This window comes from Marmota flaviventris, chromosome 1, assembly GCF_047511675.1.
Source record: "Marmota flaviventris isolate mMarFla1 chromosome 1, mMarFla1.hap1, whole genome shotgun sequence".
Taxonomy (NCBI): Eukaryota; Metazoa; Chordata; class Mammalia; order Rodentia; family Sciuridae; genus Marmota; species Marmota flaviventris.
Genome location: NC_092498.1, coordinates 135,769,193 through 135,793,362, shown reverse-complemented (window position 1 = coordinate 135,793,362; position 24,170 = coordinate 135,769,193). Strand labels below are relative to the sequence as shown.

At 41.6% G+C, this 24,170-nt stretch overlaps 2 protein-coding genes and 1 pseudogene across 11 annotated transcripts in view; 2 read left to right on the top strand and 1 right to left on the bottom strand.

Moving 5' to 3' along the window:
• The window catches only part of Mphosph9 (M-phase phosphoprotein 9), a 52,938-nt gene extending 43,100 nt beyond the window's left edge, over positions 1 to 9,838 (bottom strand). For 7 of the 10 annotated variants that reach the window (XR_011708531.1, XM_071616256.1, XM_071616200.1 and 4 more), the window contains exons 1-5: positions 9,735 to 9,838; positions 7,445 to 7,706; positions 4,840 to 4,981; positions 2,021 to 2,110; positions 1,288 to 1,811 (exon numbers count right to left, since the gene is read on the bottom strand). Coding sequence is in view for 9 of the 10 variants with exons in the window: in XM_071616256.1 (XP_071472357.1) it covers positions 1,288 to 1,811; positions 2,021 to 2,110; positions 4,840 to 4,981; positions 7,445 to 7,548 (860 nt within the window). In the remaining variant the exon portion in view is untranslated. The remainder of the gene's footprint in view (positions 1 to 1,287; positions 1,812 to 2,020; positions 2,111 to 4,839; positions 4,982 to 7,444; positions 7,707 to 9,734) is intronic. The other 3 variants (XM_071616222.1, XM_071616233.1, XM_071616247.1) reach the window with 1 other exon arrangement.
• A 184-nt stretch (positions 9,839 to 10,022) lies between these two features.
• On the top strand, positions 10,023 to 24,019 carry Mtrfr (mitochondrial translation release factor in rescue). Its single transcript, XM_027921342.3, has 3 exons — positions 10,023 to 10,165; positions 20,151 to 20,460; positions 22,450 to 24,019. Exons 2-3 carry the CDS (start codon positions 20,179 to 20,181, stop codon positions 22,690 to 22,692), a joined length of 525 nt encoding a protein of 174 aa, XP_027777143.1. The 5' UTR covers positions 10,023 to 10,165; positions 20,151 to 20,178; the 3' UTR covers positions 22,693 to 24,019.
• On the top strand, positions 13,062 to 13,718 carry LOC114079881 (protein C19orf12 homolog pseudogene; annotated as a pseudogene).
• Positions 24,020 to 24,170: the final 151 nt, after the last annotated feature.

Sequence of the window (24,170 nt, the reverse complement as noted above, 5' to 3'; positions counted from 1 at the left end):
CATGCGTGCGGCCCGGGTTTGATCCTCAGCACCACATACAAAGATGTTGTGTCCGCCAAATACTAAAAAATAAATATTAAAATTCTCTCTCTCCCTCTCTCTTTAATTTTTTTTTTTTTTGTGAGTTAGTAATTTTTTTTTAAAGAGAGAGAGAGAGAGAATTTTAATATTTATTTTTTAGTTCTTGGCGGACACAACATCTTTGTTTGTATGTGGTGCTGAGGATCGAACCCGGGCCGCACGCACGCCAGGCGAGCGCGCTACTGCTTGAGCCACATCCCCAGCCCCTCTCTCCCTCTCTCTTTAAAATAAAAAAAAAAATTGTGCTCCGACTGTGTAATATGAATCAAAATGCATTCTGCTATCATGTATAACAAATTAGAATAAACTTATTAATTTAAAAAAAACATAATCATTGACAAAGATGAATAATTATACTTGAGGAGGGTAATAAGATTTGTGTTGCTATGGCTAAGCACCTTTAGCTGACACATCTGACATGTGAAGATATTAAACTGAAAATTTAGGGTAAACTCCAAAATTATACATTATTATTATTTTATTTATTTATTTATTTATTTTTACAAACGAGTATGGGGCTGGGGTTATGGTTCAGCGGTAGAGCACTAGCCTAGCACGTGGGAGGCCCTGGGTTCGATCCTCAGCATCACATAAAAGTAAATGAATAAAATAAAGGTATTGTATCTATCTACAACTAAAAATATTTTTTTTAAAAAAACAGTATGTGTGTACATAAGTTTTGGTTTCAAATCACATGAACATGAGTGACAAGATCCCATAGTAATATAATTATTATAATTTGTTAAGTTTCTAGCAAATTTGTATATTAGTCACTGTAAGAAACAAAAAATATTTTTCTGGCAAGGCCTCCTACCTTAAGATTTAATAGTCTTATAATATTGCAAATGGGAAGAAAGTCAAATGTCCTTAGTATATAGCAGATTTTATTTCAATTTTCTACATGCAACAAATAAAAAATCAATTTAATGATAAAACTGTTACTTCTTTTTTTTTAATATTTTTTTAGTTGTTGATGGACTTTATTGTCTTTATTTTTATGTGGTGCTGAGAATCGAACCCAGTGCCTCATGCATGCTAGGTGAGCACACTACCACTGAGCTACAACCCCAGCCCCTAAAACTGCTACATTTTTTTTTTTAAAAATCTTATTCTCTTACAGTCCAGTTAAGAGGAACTGTATTTACTAGATTCTGAATGTAATCAACGAGTAAAAATCCTCTTGAATGATGGAGAAATTCTACTTACCTATCTGCTTTTCCACTGTATACTTCAGAAATCTTATTTTCACCAAGAAAATTATGTTCAAATTCATCAGGAAAACTAGAAATATCTTCCTTTAAAGATTCACAAAACTCTTCAGGAGATTGTGCATAAAAACTGCCATTTCCTGCACCATCTACAGGCGAATCTGTCTGTACTCCTGGTGCTGGGTATTGTCCCTTGGGAAGGCCTGTGTGCTCCATGAGCTCTGCAGAGTCCTTGGATTTGTAGGTGTTCAATTCTGAGATACAAAAGGTGCCATACCCACTGCTCACAGAGCTGCCGTCCACATTGCAGTCTGGCTGTGATGTGGACATTTCTTGTTGCATCTCAGGCTCCTTAGGCTCGGGATAACTAATAACAGATTCATTTCTTTCACTATTTTCAGAAAAAAAACCCATCTGACTTTCTGAAAATAATTGTTTGCTTGAAGGACTTTTATCACTGGAAGCCCAGGAAACATTACTGATCTGCAATTTGACTAAATTTCTGATCTCCTCCTGTATACGCTGCAAACAAAAAGTTAAAGATTGGGTAAGAAACTATATTCACATCACATTTTTACAAATGTTATAAAAATGCCATGTTTCACAATATATCACTCTAAACATATCTTTAGTTCACAAAAAATTGATATAAAGTATAAATTGTTTTGCTAAAAATCTTATAAATACTAAAAACAAAAAAAAAAAGAAAATCAATATAAATGATTACTTACTTGAATTTGGTTGTGGAACTGTTCTTGCTGAGCAACTATTTGTTCTTGGCATTGTTTTTCCACCAAATTGAACAGCTGTAACCACCTAGTCTATTTAATTATACAATATCTTAGTTAAAAAAATTTTAACTATTTCACAGAAAAATTCCTTCAATGTGATATGGCTTTTTAAAAATAAGGATTTTAATTTAAAGTTTATAAGCAAAATTAGTTTTTTTTTTAATATTTAATACAAAAATATAAAGACAAGAAGCTTGGGTACCCCCACTTTTTTTTTCCCCTGCTGCGGTTCTGTGGAATGAACCCAGGAGCACTCTACAACAGAGCTACCTACCCATCCTTTTTATTTATTTTTTTCTGAAACAGGGTCTCACTAAATTGCCCAGGCTAGCCTCCAACTTGCAATCTTCCTACCTCAGCCTCCCATATCACTCAGATTACAGGAATACATCTAGTTACCCCCTTTAAAAAAAAAAAAAAAAAAATTCTACGTGTAGATGGACAGCATGCCTTTGTTTATTTTTGTGGTTTTGAGGATTGAACCCAGTGCCTTATGCATGCTAGGCAAGCACTCTACTGCCGAGCTATAGCCCCAGCCCATAGTTACCCCTTTTTTATGTAACCTGCAATATGGATAAATAGAAGGTCTGGGTAATGTTTTCGTTGAATAATGCTCAAGATAGACTGTCCCTATTTTTCAGTAGAGCTCAACTTTATTAGATCCAAAGCCTTACACACAAGTTTTCTTTTCACTGTTACTTTGGGGTGTGTGTGTGTGTGTGTGTGTGTGTATGTGTGTTTGTACTAGGGACTGACCTAGGGCCTCACATATGCTAGTCCTCTACCACTGAATTACATATCCCTAAAGCAACTGTTACTTTTTTTTTTTTTTTTTTTTGCAGAACTGGGGATTGAATTAAGGGGCAACTTTACCACTACATCCCCAGTCTTTTTTTATGAGACAGAGTCTCACTAAATTGCCCAGGCTGTATTGAACTTGTGATCCTCCTACCCCAGCTTTCAGAATAGCTGGGTTTACAGGTGCGTGCCAGTTTATTGGGCCTCGCTCTGTTACATTTTTTTTTTTCTATCACAATATAATCTATGATGGGGCTGGGGTTGTGGCTCAGCAGTAGAGCGCTCACTGAGCATGTGCGGGGGGCTATGTTCAATCCTCAGCACTACATAAAAATACATAAATAAAATAATATTTATTTAAATAAATAAATATATACATATATATATAAATAAAATCTATGAATTTGGACTGAGGTTGTGGCTCAGCAGTAGAGCACTCATCAAGCACATGCAAAGTACTGGGTTTGATCCTCAGCACCACACTAAAAATAAAAAATAAAAATAAGGGGGCTGGGGTTGTGGATCAGTGGTAGAGTGCTTGCCTAGTATGCGTGAGACACTGGGTTCGAATCTCAGCACCACATATAAACAAATTAATAAGCAAAATAAAGTCCATCAAAAATTCTTTTAAGGGCTGGGGATGTGGCTCAAGTGGTAGTGCGCTCGCCTGGCATGCGTGCAGCCCGGGTTCGATCCTCAGCACCACATACAAACAAAGATGTTGTGTCCGCCGAAAACTAAAAAATAAATATTAAAAAAATTCTCTCTCTTTAAAAAAAAAAAAATTCTTTTAAAACAAATAAATAAATAAATGGGAACAAAAATAAAAATAAAAAATAAACAATAAAGGTACTGTGTCCATCTACAACTAAAAATATTTTTTAAAATAATAATTATCTGTGAATTGAAGAAAGGCTGACCTAAAACAATATAATGCAAGGTACAATAGGTACCTGTGGTAAAGTACTAACTAGAAGCTTTAACTCGTAAGCACAACAGCCAAAATACTTCAAAGTGGATTTAGATTTTCCAAAATGAGGATAATTCCATATAAATTACTTAAAATATTAAGACCAATAATTTTAATTATTAATTATTTTAATAATAATTTTAATGGTAATTTTTAATTATTATTATGGGGGTTCTCAGTTCTCTGAACAAAGATATTTTAGTTCACATTTTTTTTTAATCTTTTTAATATTTATTTTTTAGTTTTCGGCGGACACAACATCTTTCTTTGTATGTGGTGCTGAGGATTGAACCCGGGCGGCACGCATGCCAGGCGAGCACGCTCCGCTTGAGCTACATCCCCAGCCCCTAGTTCATATTTAATATACAAATGTTTCATCACTAATATATTGTTAAAAAATACTTTTTTTCCTTCTCTTTCCCTCCCTCCTCCCTCCCTTAATCCACTTGCTCAACCCTACTGATCTCCCTTCTATTATTATTATCGCTGTTATTTTATTATTTCATTGACTTTATTTTTGAGGATTGAACTCCAGCCCTAGTATTTTTATTTTAATCAGTGCATTAAAATTACACATATAAGCCATGTTCACCATGGCATCTTCCTATGTGGACACTGTGTAACGTGGTGAACTCACTACCATGCCTCCCCCCCTTTCCCGCTCTCTCCACCTCCTTCCTCTACTCTACTGGTCTCCCGTCTATTTTTGTGAGACCCATCAAAAATACTTTTTTTTATGATGCTGGGGATTGAACCCAGGACCTTGTGCATGCAAGGCAAACCCTCTACCAACTGAGCTATAGTCCCAGCCCAAAAATATTTTTGATCACCTTTTTTACATTCAATATTGTTCTCCAACAAACATACCTGACTACTTCCACAATAAGTATTGTGCTCTTCTGAATACAAATTCGTAATAGAATTCAGTAGAAGTTCATTTAAATGTAATTATTTTAAAATTATCAAAATAAAACAAAACAAGATACGATACCTCACAGTTTTTCCAAAGTTCCGAATCAGTCTTTCCACTGTTCTGTAGCTCTTGCGTTAAGGAGTTTAGGAACTCAGCTGTACCTTGAATGGCAGAGGGTCTGGTCTTCCCTGAGAAAGAGGATACCCCATTTGTACTACTTCTGTTGAAACATAAATAATTCAAATGGTTTTCTTCATTCTACCAAAGTGTTGAATAATTCAGCAGTCCAAGATTTAACAAAGTAATACAAAACCACTGATATTTAATCCTTCTAATGGTACCTCAATCGTTGAAAATCTGATCATAAGTCTGGTCACAAAAGGAAGACATCAGTAAAATGACAGGCAGTGCTTAGAAATCTTTAAAAAAAAAAAAAAAAAAAAACCCAACAGAAAGACCTCTCAGGCATAATGAAAACACTCCAAAGAATCAGCAGGAAATGAGTCTGTGGTAGCAGGTACTAAGCAGTCTCCAGGTGAGAATCTCTATGTTCCAGAGCACTATCTCGAGCCTAATTAGAGAATAGCAGTTCCCTGTGTAGTGGGGACTCTCTCTCCACTTCCAAAATTACAGTCAAGTCTTGTCACCTGGATCCCCTCATTGGTGTGATGTTCTGGTGCTTATGCCAAGTAAATTAGCAGCAAATATTCAGGACTTATTTAGCCTATTCATTGTGATTCCTTCCAGGAAGACTGATTTTTCCAAACTTAAGTTTAATTCACATTTATTTTATAAACATATACATCATAATTCAGGATACTGAATTTTGTTTAAAATCTAGGCACTGAAATGTCATTTTAATTTTTATTAATACCCTGCTTTGTTTCACAAAGAATTTGTTAAAAAAAGAAAGAGAAAGAGGTAATAATGAAAAATAATAGTAAAATAATAGAGTTAGGACAGGTAAAGTATTAAAATTTCAAGGGAAAGAACATGATATGTTGTTCATAAGGGATTTATACAGTTTTAATAATCTAGTTTCATCATGTAGATTTAACTGCCGGTCATAAGGACAAGGAAGCCAAGTGCAATTACAAAATTTTCATAAGAAAGCCATATTTAGGTTCCTCCAGGCAAATCAAATGCTATATTCTAAAAGGAATTTCTTCCAGAAATGAACTTCAGAGAGGCCACCAAATGAGAACAGCAAACAAAACATGTGGCCAACCTTCAGCAAGTGTACACAGACAGACTATTGGAGCAGACATCTCTTGTATGCCTTTTTTTTTTTCCCCTTGAATACTGGGGATTGAATCCAGGGTCTTGGGCATGCCAGGCAAACACTCTACCAACAGAGCTTTATATCCAGCCCTCATTTTAATTATTCTTGTAAACTGCTTTAAATTCCTCAGAAGGCAGGCAGAAAATTAAGTTATTAAAGTAACTTATTTATAATACACCATTCCTTCAAGACCCATGAGTTTAAAGCTATTTACCCCTTCATAGGTAAGCCCTAAATGGCTGTGTCCTTGCTTTCTGCTATGTATCTGCTTTTTATAACTGATTGTCTAATATACCCTGACTTGTGGCTGTTGGTTTTTGTTGTTGTTGTTGTTGTTTTTGTAGTTGCAGATGGACAGCATGCCTTTATTTTATTCTTTTACTTTTTATGTGGTGCTAAGGATCAAACCCAGGGCCTCATGCATGCTAGGCAAGCACTCTGCCACTGAACTACAGCCCCAGCCCTCGTGGCTGTTTTTAAGCTACTATAAACTTACAAATAATGGAGCTTGTTGGCCTGCAAATTAAAAGTACAGAGTCTGATTAAAAACAAACCAATGGGCTGGAGGTACAATTCATTGTTAGAACACTTGCCAATCATGAACAAGGCCCTGGGTTCGATCCCCAGTACCACAAAACAAAAAACAAAAACCACTGGGCAGCCAGGCACCAGTAACCCAGGAAGCTGAGTCAGGAGAATCCCAAGTTCAAGGCCAGCCTCAGCAACTTAGTAAGACCCTATCTCAAAATAAAAAAATTAAACGGGCTGGAAATGTGGAAAAGAGCCCCTGGGTTTAATCTCAGCACCAAAAAAACCCCCCACACCAGGCTGGGATGTACTCAGTGGTAGTGATAGAGGGTCTGCTTAGCATGCACAAGGCCCCAGGTTCCATCCAACACAACAAAAACAAAAAATCAACTATGGAATAGCTTAAAAATAAGATGCATTTTGTTGACTATTTTGTTATCTCAGAGTCTGTTTTTTGCTTAGTTCCTAATATTTAATTTTAATTTCTACTTTCCAGATTGGTGAGGTATTTCTGCAATACAAGACATTAGTTGTACCATTAATTTAAAATGCAGAAATAATAGTTAGGCAACAAAAATTTTTAAATATTCTTATTTACCAAAGCAAAAAATTAAAAATTTAAAAAAGCATAAACAATTAGCAAAATAAGTTCTTCTCACAATGCTCCACATGCAAAAACACATTTTTTCTAGAAGAAATGAAAAACACAAAAGAACTAAAAGTATTCTCAACTTAAATAATTGTTCCTGAACAGTTCCTGATTTTTTTTAACACATTTAAATCAGCAACTATGACACTATTTGGATAAACTGATACACTATGCAAATAAAGTTATTTTAGTTTATTGTTACAAAATATCTATCCCATTCTTACCTATTAGTATTTAAGCTCAATCCAAGAGAATGGGGAGAATTTTTGATATCAGATTCTACAGATGAAGCTTTTTGTAAGGTTTTCACCAAGTCAAAATCCTCCATAGTGTACAGAAATTGTTATACTCTCTTATTTGAAAATATAGGCTTTTTCACTGTTTGAGGAAACTGAATCCGAGTCATCTTCAGATGCTTCATCATCTACTGGCATTTTCAGTTGCTAACATTCAGAACTGTGAAATATCCTAAACTTCCTTGAGAGTCTGAAAATGAATGGGGAAAAAATACTTGTACAAAAAGCCACTAACTTAGCAACTGTCCTTTTGTGACTTTGGAAATCTTCACTTCTTTTATAAAATCTACATTAAAGACAGCATCAATATTCACAATGGCCAAAATACAGAAACAACCCAAATGTCCATCAACAGAGGCATGGATGATGACAAGTAGCACATTCATATGATGGAGTATGATTCAGCTTTAAAAAGGAATGAAGTATTGGTACATGCTATAACATGAATGAAACATAATGCTAAGTAAAAGTCAGTCACAAAAACCACATAATGTATGATTCCAATTATATGAAATACTTAAATTGGCAAATTCAGAGACAGAGAGTAGATTAACATTTGTTAGCAGTCGCAGGTAGGAAAGAATCAGAGTGACTGCAATAGGTACAGGGTTTCTTTTGGGGGTAATGAAAAGTTTTGCATTTAGTGATGGTTCTACAGCCTTGTAAAAACCACTGAAACTTATTTGAAAAGGATAAATTTTATGGCATGTGAATTATAGATCTCAATTTAAAAATCTACATTAAGGGTGATTTACAAACACAGCAGCATCTTTTTCAGAATTTTGTATTTAATAATCAAGCTTCTAGACACAATCCTATTATGTAACAATTGGAATGCTTACATTCATTGTTCACTTAATAAATTCTAACAAGTATGCTTGTTAGTTTCATGCAGTGACTAGAAGAACTTAACTGCTTATTATTAAAAAGAGAAAACTGTTAACACAGTTTCCCTACTGTCTGGAAGCAAACTTTGCACTATCTAGCCTTTTGTACTCTGTGCATGTATCATTTCTTTAAAAATAAACTATGTGTCAGGTCAACTAAATTTTAACTGAATTATAACTAAACTATTACAATATGCCTCCTTCTTTGCGAATTCAGGCATTTAAAAAGAATTGAGGAAACAAGGGGAAAAGAAAGACAAAAGGGGGTGGGGGGTAAACCTGTGCTGCTCACAATAAGAAGCGTTTAAAAGAGTGCAACCGAGGACCATTACCTAGGGCTCCCACTTCCTAGGGCCTGGTTTTAGAAAAGCACTTCACCAAAAGCTATCAGCTCATCAAGGAAGCATCTCCTTCGGGGACAGGTGTGAAAGCCCAGGGTAACCGGACCGAGCTAAATGCAGGCCTCCCCAGTGGCTCGGCCCAGCACCAATGACAAACGGGGCATTGAACAAGCCTGGGGCTGCCCGCTCCACACCCGAGTCCCAGCCACCCCGCGCCACGCCAGGGGGCCGGATCTGCAACCCCATCTATTACCTCCCCGGCTGAGGCCACCAGATGCGGTGGAACCCGACGGAAAACCAGAAATTCCGGGTGGCCTCTCCGGTTGGGGCGCGGGGCGGGTGAAGTCAGCAAAACGGGGGAGGGGCTGACATAAGATGCAAAATGTTTTTAAAAAAAGGGAAATTTGATAGGGAATAAATATAGCAACAGAGGCGTTTTTATATTTTTCCAGCAACAAAATCTGCCCCTCCAGCCCCCACCCCCACGCACTAGAAAACGGGGGTGGGGACAGGGAACACCGATGGGGCCCACAGCAGCCGGAGGTGGACAGGGCGTCCTCCCCGCAGGGCGGCCGCGGCACCGCTGCGGGCGGAGGCCAGAGCCCCTATTGCTGGAGGCGGCTACCGCGTCAAACCAGAGAAGAAAGAAAAGCGCTGGTGGCAGAAACCACCGCGGAGACTCAGACACCCAGGCACCTTGTCAATTAAAAAAAAAAGAAGAAGAAATTAATTAATAATAAAAAAGCCCCCCCCCCGCCCCTCAGAAAGGCCGCTCTGCGATTGGGCCGCGCGGGTGTCACTCAAGGGCACCGAGTCTAGAAGAGGCGCACGCAGAGCTGAAGAACCCCACACGCCAGTGAGCTCTGGCCGGGCTGCTCCCCAGACAGTTGTCTCCCCTCACCCTGGCCCATCTGAGCACTCAGGTGTCCGCTACATCTCGTGCCCCATGCCCGGCGGCCAGCAGCTCTCCGCAGGCAGACTGTCACTTACCTGGCCGCCGCTCCCACTGCCGAAGTCAGGGTCAGCCGAGCGGCCTCGAGCGACCGTTAAACTCCGGAGAACGTGCGCGCGTCCGGCGTCTCTCCCGCGATTGGCTGCTCGGAAAGGGGCGGAGACGGCTAAGCGCGGTGCGCGCGTCTGCCACCCACTTCCCCGCGCGCCAAACGGGAAGGTTCGAAGCTAGGGGTGTGGGAGTGGGGCTACTGTCAAGATCTCCCCTCTGATTGGCTTTCTGGGAACCTACCGCTGCACGCGGGAAAGAAGTCTCAGCTTCTCGCATGCGCAGTTAGTGGGCATGCGCCTCCGGCAGGTGAGGGACTCCGCTGCGAGCGTACTGCGCGTGCGCACTTGCGCGCTCCCAGGTCTGCGGTGCTTCTGGTTCACCCTGAACGTTTTCGGAGGGAGGTCCGTGCCAAGACCAGGTAAGCATCCACGAAGAAGGCAGAGTCCCTAGGGCTGCTCACGATTGTCCAGGGCTCTAGAGAGGCCTAGGAGCCAAGACGCCTGAGTGTTTCCCGTCTTGCGAACTGTCAAACAACCAGCTTACCTGGGGGCCTGGTAGCGAAGTGGAGCAGGAGCCGGTCCCGACCCCAGCGCGCGTTTTACCCTAAGCTGCTTGGGTAGAGTTGCTGGTCCTCAAGCCCTCGGGGCGCGGGAGAGGAGCAGAGATCCCCGCTCTGGAGAGAGCAGTTCCCAGAGGCGGAAGAGAAAGGTCTAATTTGCATGTTAAGCAGAGCGGGATGCAGCTGTGGCCACGCAGCGAGTGCTGTCCTGGGAGTGGCACGTAGTAGGTGTCGGCACTGCCCTTGCTAAGTTTGGGAAGACCGCCGAAAGCCGCTTTACTTCCCGTGGGCCTCAGCCCATCTGATACGTACTGACCAGCATGTTCTTCAGCCTAGTTAGCCTTTAATACTAAGCGAATACTTTCTGCGGTCCTGTCACTTTAGTGTGCCAGAGATGATACTGAGAAGCCAGGATGCAAAGGATGGATTTCCCCTTGGAATGACTAATGTCTCTGGAGGCCTCCATCTCATTGCACTTCCTTAGAATACCTATTATTTTCAACAGTAAAACAGTCTCCATCCAAAACCCCATCAGTGTGTCAGATCTGAGGCTTAAATAAATGGAAACCCAGACCCCGTGTGGTAATCCACCTATCAGTATTATGCTCATGTAACACCTAACCAAAATCAAAATGTTCTCAGCACCTGGCTGTATTTTCAGTGACAATATATCAGGTCCACACACACAAAATTATCACTAATTTCGGCTGAGAGGCACTATAGAATCTGGCACTCACAGAAGAACTGAGAAGAGTTCTAGACAACCAAAGATCTGTTTCAGAAAAGAAATATTAGCCCTAAAAGCTATTACTAGTGATTAGTTAATAACCATGAAAAAGGTAGTTGATCATTGCTTTTGATTACAAAATCAGACTTACTTTGATAGTGTATTTGGAGTTATTATTATTATTATTTTTAGTTATTGATAGACTTTTATTTTTATGTGGTTCTGAGGATCGAATTCAGTGCCTCACACATGCTAGGCAATACTCTACTTCTGTGATACAACCCCAGCCCTGGGAGTGTGTTTTTTATTTAGTTTTTGGCAGAGCAATTTTAGGGGACTTGTAGGTAATTTCTTTTTAATTCATGAATGTCTTAATAAGCCAATGTGTTCAGGATCTAGCATTATATTATCATTATTAAATGATGCAGTGATATATTTTGATAAGATTGCTTACACCATATGTCTTTTTTAAAATATTTATTTTTTCTTTAGTTGTAGATGGACATAATAACTTTATTTTATGTATTTATTCATTTTTATGTGGTGCTGAGGATCGAACCCAGGGCCTCACACATGCTAGGTGAGCCCTCTACTGCTGAGCCACAACCCTTGCCCCCCCCCCATATGTCTTTAGTAGAGTCTTAATTTTAAAAAATTCAAAGTGGAAATTGCCTTTACTGGATTAAGAAATGTCTTTTTAAAAGCTTTGTAAACAAGCTAAGAATGTCTGTTTTTAAAGTCCAAGGAAAGCTAAAAGCAGAGGCTTCAAAAATTCAAGTAATGTCTTAACACAATTGTCTAATATGAATAACCCTCATGCCAGAGACCTTGCATTAGTGAACTCTAGTTTATGACTTTTATAATGTTGCGAGATTACCTTATAGTTTTATCATAACATCAAGTTTTCAAGTATTTCTTGTTTGTCTTGAAAGCTTCAAATTAATAGTTTTTAAGTAATCAAACAGCTGTTGAGCAATAGAGGCCATTGATGACTTGAGATATTTCCTGTTAACCAGGGTGTTACTTTTTGTCATTGACTTTTATATCCAAACAATTTGCTGTGGCGGGGGTGGGAGGGTGTCTTCACAGCAATAAAATGAGAAATAATAAGTCTTTAAGCCAGGTATGGTGACTCACATCATAATCGCAGCCACTTGGGAAGGTTAAGGCAGGAAAAGTGCAAATGTGAAGCCAACCTAGGCAACTAAGGGAGACCCTACCTAAAAAAAATAATTTTTTAAATGGGCTGGGGATATAACTCACAGAATTCTTGCCTGGGATGGGCAAAGCCCTGGGTTCAGTTTCAAATTTTTTTCATGGTACTTAGGATCATATCCAGGTTCTCAAGCATGCTGTGCAGTTGATCTACCATTAAGCTACATCCCCAACCTTACATTTAATTTTTTCTATATCTTTCCTCTTTCTGTATTCCTAGATACAGCTATGTTTGAGCCAGGGATTACTTTGCTGTAAGTGTTCTTATCTTTCAATGGGAGCCTGCCAAGAATTCAGACTGTATTTTGGCATCATAATGATCCCAGTTCATGGACCAGAATTATGACCTCACCAAATAACTGTCTCCTGCAATTTTGTGGTTTCCAAGTATTTCTTAAATTGGACCAACCAAAGAAAATAACTTGCAGGTCACTGTTCTAGCTGCCTTTTCAATCTGAACTCCGAAAAGCCCATGGAATAATTAGTTTATATGCCATAAGACCACGACTTATGTGGTATGTTAGTCAGAGGTTCCTCAGCTTTGTAGTTTAGGCAATTGAAGTGCTACCACTTAGTAAGCACTAGAGCTTTACATTTGTGGCAACATGTAGGATTTGTTCTCACCCTAGATGTTATTGTCTCCATTTTACAGATGAGGAAACATGGCCAAAGTTACACAAAGAGTTGAGACATTGAATACTGGACAGAGTGGCAGGGAGACATCTTACTAGGAAAAGAACTATTTGGTGAAGCTAAGGAAAGGATAAACTTAGTTTCAAAAATTGAAAACTCGGGGCTCGGATTGTGGCTCAGTGGCAAAGCACTTGCCTAGCATGTGTGAGGCACTGGGTTTGATTCTCAGCACTGTGTGTCAATAAATAAAATAGGGGAGGGCGGGGCCTGTGCGCCATCACCGCGGCCTGTGGGAGACTCTGGAGTCTCCCAAGATGCCCATCATAGTGTCGGACATCATGAAGCAGCTGTGCTCCGTCTCCCAGGAAAGCAAGATGAAGGCAGCTGTCAAGCACTCTGGGAGGGGTGCCCTGGTCACAGGGGCTGTGGCCTTTGTTGGTGGTTTGATGGGTGGCCCACCAGGACTAGCTGTTGGAGGGGCTGTAGGAGGTCTATTAGGTGCCTGGATGATGAGTGGACAGCTTAAGCCAGTTCCACAGATCTTAATGGAGCTGCCTCCCGCTGAGCAGCAGAAGCTCTTTAATGAAGCCACTACCATCATCAGGCACTTGGATTGGACAGACGCTGTGCAGCTGACTACTCTGGTTATGGGCAGTGAGGCCCTGAAGCATCAGCTAATGGCAATGCTGGTGAACTATATCACTAAGGAGCTGCAGGCTGAAATTCAGTACGATGACTAGGCTGACCCTCTGAGAAGTGGTGGTTTCGCTTCAATGATTCTTTGATTTTCCAAAGGTAACGGGGAGTTAGGGAGAAGCCCAGTGAATCCCCTTGAGAAATCTGCACATCGTCAGTGAATTACGTTACACTGGAGTAGAAGGTCCTGCTGCAGTGGCTACCACTGTACTGGTCATGGCCAGCAGTTATTTATGAAGAAGTCATGTTTTTCGCTCGCTTGTATGTGCTGAGGTACACTGGCAGCACTTCTTGACTGTGAAGCTGGAGGGAGCAAAGGCTGAGTGTTGCAGGCCTTGGCTTTTATGAGTCTGGTTATTGTCTTCAGCTGATTTGCTAAGTATACTTCCTTCTCCTCATTTTGTGAAGATGGCTTCTCTTCCAGACACTTGTTGCAAGACTGGACCCCCCAGGATCCAGGATCTCACTCAGAGCCAGTCTATGCCACAGTCATGAGTGTGCCCCTCTCTGCCCAGTGATTTCTCAGTGGCCTTACGGAGAGTGGTTAGCCTGTTGAGTGAAGCTGCAAATACCAAGCAGGCTGGGCCCATCTCTCACTAGCTGCCCACCTTGTTCTTCTCTTCCTAGGACCTTGTTTCTCCACATGAAAACTCATGGTAATTCTTGAGTTAGACATTTTAAATGAAATATTTTCAGTACAAAGTATTGCTCTTACATAGTAGAATCCTAACCGATCTGTAAGAAAAGTTCCCACCCTAAAGATCCCCCTAATATCATATTTACTTTGCCTTCTGAAATTCTTGACAAATCACAATAAATTTTTTTCTGAAAAGTCAATCAATCAATAAATAAATAAATAAAATAAAATAAAAGGTCCATTGACTACTAAAAAAAATATTTAAAATAAAAACATTGAAAACCAGAGCTGGAGTTATAGTTCAGCGGTGGAGTGTTTGCCTAGCACGTGTGAGGCACTGGGTTCACTCCTCAGCACCAGTACAAATAAATAGAATAAAGGTATTGTGTCTATCTACAACTTAAGGAAAAAAAAATTAATTGAAAACTCAGTAATCTTCCAAGATAAGTCTTCCTGAGAGAATCCATATATTGTACCTTCCCTATTTTCTTCATTTGTGTCAAATCCAATAATACATGTTAAAGTGCTTTGAAACATTTTAAATAATAAATACAAGGCATCATTAATGGCTATAGGCTTTGAGACTTTTAGAAGAAAATGTAATGTTATTGCTGCTCTTTTATGTGTTTCTGTTTTTAAAATGTAGTTGATAAATTATAAGGTTCCTGTGAGATGCCATAAATAGAAGAAAATCACAGTGGTGCTCACAAATAGGACAAGTGTAATTCTCTTTAAAGTTTTCTGTTTAAAAAAAAAAGATGAACAGGATGTCAGTATTATATGAATTGGATGTTTCTCTTTATATACTTCATTACCTGTCTCTTGAACTCTGCAGCAGTGAGCCTATTACATTTAGACCAGACCCAGAGCCGTCATCTTTTCCACTGGTCCCCCAAATCAAAGATGACAGCTCTGCATTTCCTGCTGGATCTATTGTGCTGTACTTGTTGGAAAGATAATTCTCTGTGAACACTGACTGTGGGTGAGAGGTGCTTTATCCTCAGCGTGAAGCCCCACGCCTGTCCTGCAGGACACCAGCAGTTCCCTTTGGAGAGGAAAGTCAGCCCTTACAAGGACTTCAGGCCTTCGGGTATAGGGGGATGAGCTACATGCGAAAAACAGAGAAAGGCTACTTTCTTTTAACTCCCATTTTATAGGGGGCATCAGAAAACACTTTTGAGGGCTGGGGTGTGTCTCGGTGGTAGAGCACTTGCCTAGCATGCACAAAGCTCTGATTTTGATCCCTAGCACTGCAAACACAAACAAACAGCAACAACAACAGAAAAATCCACGCTCTCAGAAAATCATTCTCCTCTCTCTCTTAGCTTCTGTGCCGTCAGCAGGCCATTTTGTCTTTTTAAAGACATTTTCAACATGTTTGATCCTTCATCATTTATTGGATTTTTTGTTTTGAGACTTGTGGTTTATTGGGGAAGGGGAGAGAAGACTCACATGAATAAGCAATTACTCAGCCCTTCTGAATTCTACTCTCACCTTAAATGTTATAAAAATAAAATAAACAGTAGCTGTATTTTTTTCCCCCTGCCCTGAGGATTGAACCCAGAGAGTGCTCTGCCACTGAGCTACATCCCCAGTCCTTTTTGTTTTGAGGCAGGGTCTTGCTGAGTTGCTGAGGCTGACCTCAAACTTGTGATCCTCCTGCCTCAGCCTCTCAAGTTGCTGAGATTACAGGCAAGGGCCACCATGCCAGCTGTTTATTACCTATTGAAATAATATTCTTTTTTTAATTTTTTTTTTGGATGGACACAATATCTCCACTTTATTTGTTTATTTTTATGTGGTGCTGGGGATCGAACCCAGTGCCCCATGCATGCCAGGCAAGCGCCCCACCACTGAGCTACAACCCCAGCCCTGAAATAATATTCTTAACACATTGTGCTAAATATATTATAAATAATCAGTTTTATGATTTTTAGTATGATTACTAGAAAACTTAGAATTCACATGCAGCTAGCAGTATATTTTCGTTGGGTAATACTATTCTGGAACATTAATGCCACAGAGGCAACGTTTTTTGTATTCTTTCCATTTGACCCAGTTTTTCAATCCATGCATTGCCATGTCACCTTCTCTGCGAGTTCAAACCAACAATCTTTTAGTTCTCTGGTCTAGATGGTTTCCCAATCCTCCCACCACACTCTTTTACAACCCCAGGCTCTCCTCAGGCAGTCACATGACCTTAAGTGCAGGGTGCCTGCAGCAGCCTGGCTCAAAGCTCTTGGACACCCAGAGTACAGTCTCTGGATCTGCAGCAATAGCCTCAACCCAGGGCTGGCTAGAAAAACAGAATCTGAGGCCTTGTACCCCACTGAAGAACTAGCATCAGATTTAGAAAGACTCCAGGGTGGAGAAGGGGGTGCATTGGAATTGGAATTTGAGTGGTGAGCCTGGCTGTGAACATCTTTCCTCAAGCATCCTGTTCCAGTAAGTCTCCACATTGGCTCCTTCAGTTGATTCTGCAAGGTTGCAGAGTGTGAAAGTTGTGACTAAGGGAAACCAGTACTCTCCCTTCCTAAGAAAAACACTTAAAATAGTGAATTTTAAATAAATAGTATCTAGAAGACAGGTCCAGAGATCAAAATCTTGTACTTTACTAAAACAGATTCAAATCAAATAGCTTTGTCTGTCTTAGGGACACTAAAGGAGCAGCAGGTACCACCACCCTCCACCCTCCCCAGAGCAGTGCAGTTGTTGGTGGCATGGCCTTGCCTCCTGCGTCCAGTTTTAACCTCAGACAGTCCCGTCTGGGCTTGGTGCTGACTTGAGCCTATGTCCCTGCAGCTAGCTGTGTTTCTTGGGTTGAACTGATTGTGGAGCTAGAGGAGGGGATGAGCTCTCTGGATCCAGTGATGAAGACAGGTGCAGCTTAATGGAATGCAGCTTCCACGTCTTGATAACAAGCGCTCCAAGTGATTTGGGGCCGTATTAAAGTTTGAGAACTACAGCTCAATAGCATGTTGTCTGTCCTGGGCTATGGCATGAATCATTTTTATAGATGTCTTAATTTTTGTTTTATGATATAGGCTCCTTGGGCTCCCTGAGACCTATGCCTTAAACTCAGTAGATAATTAAAATATTTATTGGACAAATTAACATTTCCTTTTGTGAAGTCCTCAGACCTGTCATCTCTGAGTTGAAATGGACTGAGGGCTTTACTCTAAACTTTGATGAGCTGTTTAAGAGTGAAAGCCATCTCAAAGGAAGGCAGAGCAGAGGGAAGTGGGGACGGAGCCGGCCCTCAATTAGAGCCCACACTCCCAGAATGAGGGCAAAGCTGTTGTGACTGCTGGTTTCTCCTTACTCGCACTTCTTTTTACCATTTTTCTCTTTCTCTTTTTTAATGTCATGATGAGCTATAATTTGAGCTGTTTTAATGTTCTCCAAAAAACTTTAGATTGCTCTGTGTATATCACAAGAACTGAAATCCAATCCATATTCTTTGGGTGTTGGGAAAGGGGACTGTCACTTTTAGCAGTCATTGGAATAGGGCCAAAGCTCCAGGAGATACTAGAAGTGTCTAGAATTGTCTGATTGGTTATTGGAATTAACCATTAAGCGAAGCAGCCAGTAACCAAACACTGAGGACCTTCTTGAACTTCATTTGGGTGGGAGATCTTCCAGGATGTCTGTCAGCTCTGAATTGGGACAGAAGAGCCAAGGTTTGAACAGTGGTCTGTAACAAAGCAGCTCTGAAATCTCTCCACTGCCTGCTTTGTCTGAGGCTCGCCTCGTCTAGGCGTCTTCCTCTCTTTGTCGCGGCACCATCTACCAGTGCTGTCCTGCCTCCTCCAATTCACAAATGAGCGGAAGAGAAACCCCAGAGAGGCTCTGGGCTCATGTTCCAGAGTGAATCCACTCTCGGGTCCAGAAGCTGCTGACACACAAAGGAATTTTGTTCTGCAGATGGAGAGCAAAAACGAGGGAGGGGGAACTGTGGACATGTACTCGTCTACTCTCTCGACCACACGTAGTCCTTTGTTGAAGAGATTGTGGAGGAAGTGTCTGGCTTTAGTATTTATCTTTTCTTGAGGATACTTGTAAAATATTTCACATACATTAAACAAAACCAGTTTTCAAAACCCCATTTTCGTTGGCACTCTCTTTCAAAACATATCCTCCACAGCCAAGGAGGTCCTTGCCTACTGAGACTGAGCATGCCGTGGTCACCACAAGAAGACATGCATATAACCCATAGAATTGAGAACTAGCAGAGCAGAAGGTTGGAAAACCTGTCGTGTGAGGTCTCATTATAGTCCCACATAAACAGCAGAGGTAAAGGTGAGGGAATTGTCTTGTTATTCAAAGATGACCAGTGTCATCTCAGTGTCAATTGTACTGATCACTCAGTAATAGGAAAAGCACCTGGGTCACTCCCCCGCAACACTCCTCCAGAGCTCCAAGTGCACTCAGTGATGTCAGCAGGCACAGTTGACAGTGTGGGGAGGGTGAACAGGCTGAGGGCAGAGCTGGGGCAGTGACCCACCTTTGAGAGTTGGCAGAGCCGTCACCGAAGAGCAGCGCCTCTGTTCACTACCTTGTCTCCCAACGAAGACACCATCGGCAAGCGTGAGAGCTGCAGTTCCCACCGTCCACCTGGCTGATAAATCCGTCTTAAACATAGAAGGCACCCACAGAGCCCTCTCCAGAACACTTGTTTTCTGGTCTTTTCTGTGCCTGTGTGGGATGGGTGGAGAAGGGTTAATTCACCCATTTTCCAATTTAGAATTCAGGCCCAGGGCTATAGCTCTCCCTGTTCTTGGGGAGACCAGATTCGTCTGCGTTTGTCCCTTTGAAAAAAGCAAAGGCCTGTGGGATTCACTACCACCTCATAGCCGATATTCCTACATGTTCATTTACCAGCTAACTGATTTCAACCTTATGCTCTATCTCAAGTAGTTAAATATTTTATTGTTGGCTGTTTCTACATCTCTACATGGCCCTCATTCTCCCTTAATTGTGTATTCCTTGCTTCATCCAAAAAGCTTCTCACTCAAGATGGCCAGCATCCTCCATATTGAACAATGTACATTTCTTACTTCTTTACCCCCAAAATGTGTATGTCTTAAGATAGCCCACATTTCTCTCTCCTTCTCCCTCTCCCACTTTCCCAGTGTTGGGGATGTAGCTCAGTGGTAGAACATGTGCTCAGCACCACGAGGCCCTGTGTTCAGTCCTCAGCACCTCAACTCTCACTTGCTTTTTAAATATCTTCTCATACTAGCTTGTAAGCCCCATGAAGACAGAGGCCAGCTCTTTTTCATCTCCTAACCCTCACTACACTGAACATGCGGTTTCAAATTTCACAGGCACCTTAATGAAACTTGGTTGATTTGGTAGTCCTAGCGATAAGGACCAGTTGGATCACATTATTGGCAGTGTGTCCAGGGGAACAGATGTTCTTATTCAAATTCATGAAACTGGAAACATTGAAAAACAACAATCATGACATTGATTGATAGTGAAGTTTACTGTGTCAGACTGTTTAAGCTCAGCTCTAAAATGGAGTCATACTGTCATCTTTACATTTTGATTTCAAATTCACAGACATTTAAATACTGTCATTTGATTAACATCCTAATCCTTGCCTCATGTGCTACTTAAATAATTATCAAGTTATGTCCCTGTTCCTTTGAATTTCACACTCAAACCTCTCTTTCCTGAGAGAACAGCACCTCTGGGTGCTTTGAAGATATTTTTGGCCTGTTAGGAGGAGATATTTATTAGCTGGCAGGGATGGACTGGGGAGGACACCATGGGCAAGGCCAGCTGGACGCAGGTGCTGAGTGGCTCGTCTCTTCTCAGGTGGGGCGGGTCATCATTTGAATTGTATTAAAAGCTGCCTTAGAACTTGTTCTGCCGTCTTCAGAGCAAAGGCATCTTCCTGAAAAGCTGGTCTTTTTCCTTGTCCATTTTAGGTCCTGAATAAGCCCAGCCACATCCTTTATGAGCATCTCAGGTTTATTCCGATTTCCTGCACCACTGACCAGACTATGCAGAGTGCCTCGGGGACTTGGGCTTTGGGAGAAGCTGACGCTGCTATCCCCAGGAATAGCTGCCACGGTTGTCCAGATGGCAGGCAAGAAGGACTGTCCTGCTCTGCTTCCCCTGGATGAGAATGAACTTGAAGAGCAGTTTGTGAAAGGACACGGTCCAGGGGGCCAAGCCACCAACAAAACCAGCAACTGTGTGGTGCTGAAGCATATCCCCTCCGGCATCGTCGTCAAGGTAGAGGGGAGAGGCCAGGGGCTCTGCAGCCACAGTGGGCTTCTCCTAAGTGCAGGTGGTGTTTGCTGAGGGCATTCTCATCCTGGCATGGGCCATCCTCTGCCAGCAGATCTGCCCTGTGCCCTGGGCCAGTTTCCCCATACAGCATTAGAAGCTTGGTTCCAGGACCCTCTGGAGCCAAGGTACTAGTGCCATCCTTGAATTAGCAGGCAGCACTGGTGGTGTCTGGTTGCTGCCTACGCAGCAGCATCTCAACCAGGCAAAGTGGTGGTGGCTGGTAAAGGCAGGTCCCTGGGTAGCGTGTTTCCTTCAAATCCACTCTAGCTACTGGTGACCAGAGACCTGTGGCAATGCTGTGGCCTTGGGTCTCTGAGGGGCAGCAAGTGGGCCCATGCTGCCTGCTAGCTGTGGCAGCCATCAGCTGACGGCTTTCTAATGAATGGCCACGTCCTCCATGTTCTTCTGGCGCCACTTTGGTCAATGTCAGTGACACCTACCCATCCAGCAAATCATGTTGAGCCTCAGAAGAAAAAGTGCTCTGTACAGCTGCCTGTAGGCATCTCCTTATTTAAAAAAAAAAAAAAAAAAAAATCCCTTATCAAAAATACCACCAGGGGCTGGGGATGTGGCTCAAACAGTAGCGCGCTCGCCTGGCATGCGTGCAGCCCGGGTTCGATCCTCAGCACCACATACAAACAAAGATGTTGTGTCCGCTGATAACTAAAAAAAATAAATATTAAAAAAAAAAAAATACCACCAGCTCTCAGCCAGTCTTGAACCTCTAGCAAGTGGTGAAGTGCTCTCACCTGTCTCCTGGTCTGGTCTTGGAGCTGCCAGCCCATCTTACCACACATCTATCACTAGAGGGCCCCAAAGCAGCGCCAGCCTGGAGGGACACTAGAGAGAGCTAGCACAGGGGCAAATGAGTCGTCCCCAGGTACTCGTAGCAAATACCCACACATCACATGACATGTGACAGACACTCTTATAAGCAACTGTACACACACACTGACTTTTTCCATCTCCACAACCCCATGCTTGTCACATAACTTGCCCAAGGTTTGACTGAACCCAGGGTCCATGTTCCTGATAGCTACAGTTTACTGCCAACTTCGGAAGCCAAGGGCATACCAGTTAAAAGCTCAAATTACTTTTCTTTTCCTCCTAAGAAAAACTGTCATTCACAAGTAATGAAATTCTGAAAACTTGTATCATTAATTTTTGTTGAGCCTCTCTACTTCATGTGGCTTCTGGCTTGCTTCTGGTATTCTTTCACTCTTGTTTCACAGTATTTCATTTGTCAACCAGCTTTGCAAGTTATTTGCCCATAATGACAATGCCTTTATATAAGGAATGCTGTGATTGGCTAATAATATAGTATTTTCCTCTGTTAGATATTAGCTTACAAATGGTGCATATAGATGATGCACGGGTTTGTTCCCTGGTCACAGCCAGATCATCAGTTAATGTTTTCACAATTTTGGGGGGGACTTAAGCTATTTAAAGGCTATTGTTGCTTCTAAACAAAAATAACATAACTGCTGGGCATGGTGGCACACGCCTGTAATCCCAGCAGCTCAGGAGGCTGAGACAGGAGGATCACAAGTTCAAAGCCAGCTTCAACAACTTAGCAAAGCCCTAAGCAATTCAGTGAGATCCGTCTCTTAAAAAAAAAAGGAGGTTCTGGGGATGTGACTCAGTGATTAAGCGACCCTGGGTTCAATCCCTGGTACCAAAAAGAAAAAAAATAATAACAACTATAAAACAGACACAGTGAAAGTCACATAACCCAGCTGGGGTGTGAGAAGGGGCAGCGACCTAGAGCAAAGGAGGAAGAATATGGTATTCACTGTCACAGACTCAGGGGAACTCCTGGCCAGTGCTGTGCCTCCCTAGCCTGACCAGACCATAAAGGGCAGAGATTTCTCACAGGTCCTTCCATCTCTTGACACCTATGATTTTCACATCATGGAACATTATCTCTTGCAGTGCCATCAGACAAGATCTGTTGATCACAACAGAAAGCTCGCTCGGAAAATCCTACAAGAGAAAGTGGATGTTTTCTACAATGGTGAAAATAGTCCTGTTTACAAAGAAAAACAGGAGGCAGCAAAGAAAAAGCAAGACAGGAAAAAAAGAGCAAAGGAAACTCTAGAAAAAAAGAAACTATTGAAACAATTATGGGAATCAAGTAAAAATTCTACTGAGAAAGTAATCACTGATTCCAGCTGACTTCGCCAAAAGGCTTCCAGGGAAAGATGATGGCGACTCCTGTCACCAGCACTGGTACAAAGCTTTTAAAGAAATAACTGACAGATTTAAAAGACATCAGTTTTTAAGTGGTGAACTAAACTATAGTGAATATTGATGCACACTTTGGAAATAAAACTATAAAACACAAGAAAGTTGTCACTATAAAAGGGTACTGGCTACTTCTGGGGGGAGGCACTTGATGTGACTTCCAGGATGGCTAGAGGAGTTGTTTCTTGACCTGGGCAACAGTTGGAAGTTACCTGCTCATGGGTCTGCGTATGGTAGGTGGTGCGCTGGGGATTGAACTTAGAGCATCACACATACTAGATGGGTACCCTTCCAATATTGTAACCTCAGCCCTTTTTTTTCCCCAAAGAAAGGGTCTTTGGGGCTGCTGCAGAGCTCAGAGGTAGAGCACTCGCCTATAATGCATAAGGCCCCATGTTCAATCCTCAGAACCACAAAAAAAAAAAAGAAAGAAAAGGAAAGGCAGGCTGGCCCCAAACTCTTGAATCAAGTGATCCTCCTGCCTCAGCCTCTAGAGCAGTGGGGACTAAAGTGTTCCCCTCACACCTGGCTTATTCTTTACCTTACTTGAAGCTATTCATTGATTTATGTGATTGAGTTTTCTTTTTTTCTTTTAGTTGTAGATGGACACAGTACCTTTATTTATTTTTGTGTTGTGCTGAGAATTGAACCCTGTGCCTTATACATGAGAGGCAAGCGCTCTGCCACTGAGCCACAATCCTAGTCCTGATTGTCTATTGTATAAAACCTTTAGAAATTTGCTGGGTGCAGTAGTGCATGCCTGTAATCCCAGTGGCTTGGGAGGCTGAGACAGGAAGATCACGCATTCAAAGCCAGCCTCAGGAACTCAGCAAGATCCTGTCTCTAAATATTTTTTTTTTATATAGGGATAGGGATAGGGTCTGGAGTTGTAACTCAGTGGTAGAGTGCTTGCCTAGCATGCATGAGGCACTGGGTTCGATCCTCAGCACCACATAAATGTAAAATATATTGTGTCCACCTAAAACTAAATTTTAAAGGGGGGGGGGGTGGTTGGGGATGTGGTTCAGTGGTTAAGCACTGAACAAAATCCCTGAACAAAAAAAGATGTCATTTATCCTAAGGTTGGTTTGAGAGTAAGAGAAAGTGATGATGAAAGTTAAAAAAAGATACTCAAGTTACTTGCCCATTTACTAAGACACACTGTATGTTGCCAAGTAATGTCTCTTGATGTAGAAAAACATGTCATTCTGTGTTGACATGCAAGCAGATGTGTTAGGAATAAGGTTCCAAAACCTGATGTGTTTGTGAGTTTGCATCACTCTGGACTTGACCTTATAGGTTTGGTTTTGTCACTGTTCTCTGGGTTTTTTATATCCATGGTTAACAGCTTGCAGGTAGGGAAAATACTGAGGTGAGGGGGCCACCATCAGACTGCCAGAAATCCGGCC

Excerpts from the sequence above, each read along its gene's own strand:
- Mtrfr (XM_027921342.3), top strand. The coding sequence starts at position 20,179 with ATGAGCATCTCAGGTTTATTCCGATTTCCTGCACCACTGACCAGACTA. Across the intron at positions 20,461-22,449 it reads CCTCCGGCATCGTCGTCAAG|TGCCATCAGACAAGATCTGT; the intron begins GTAGAGGGGAGA and ends TATCTCTTGCAG.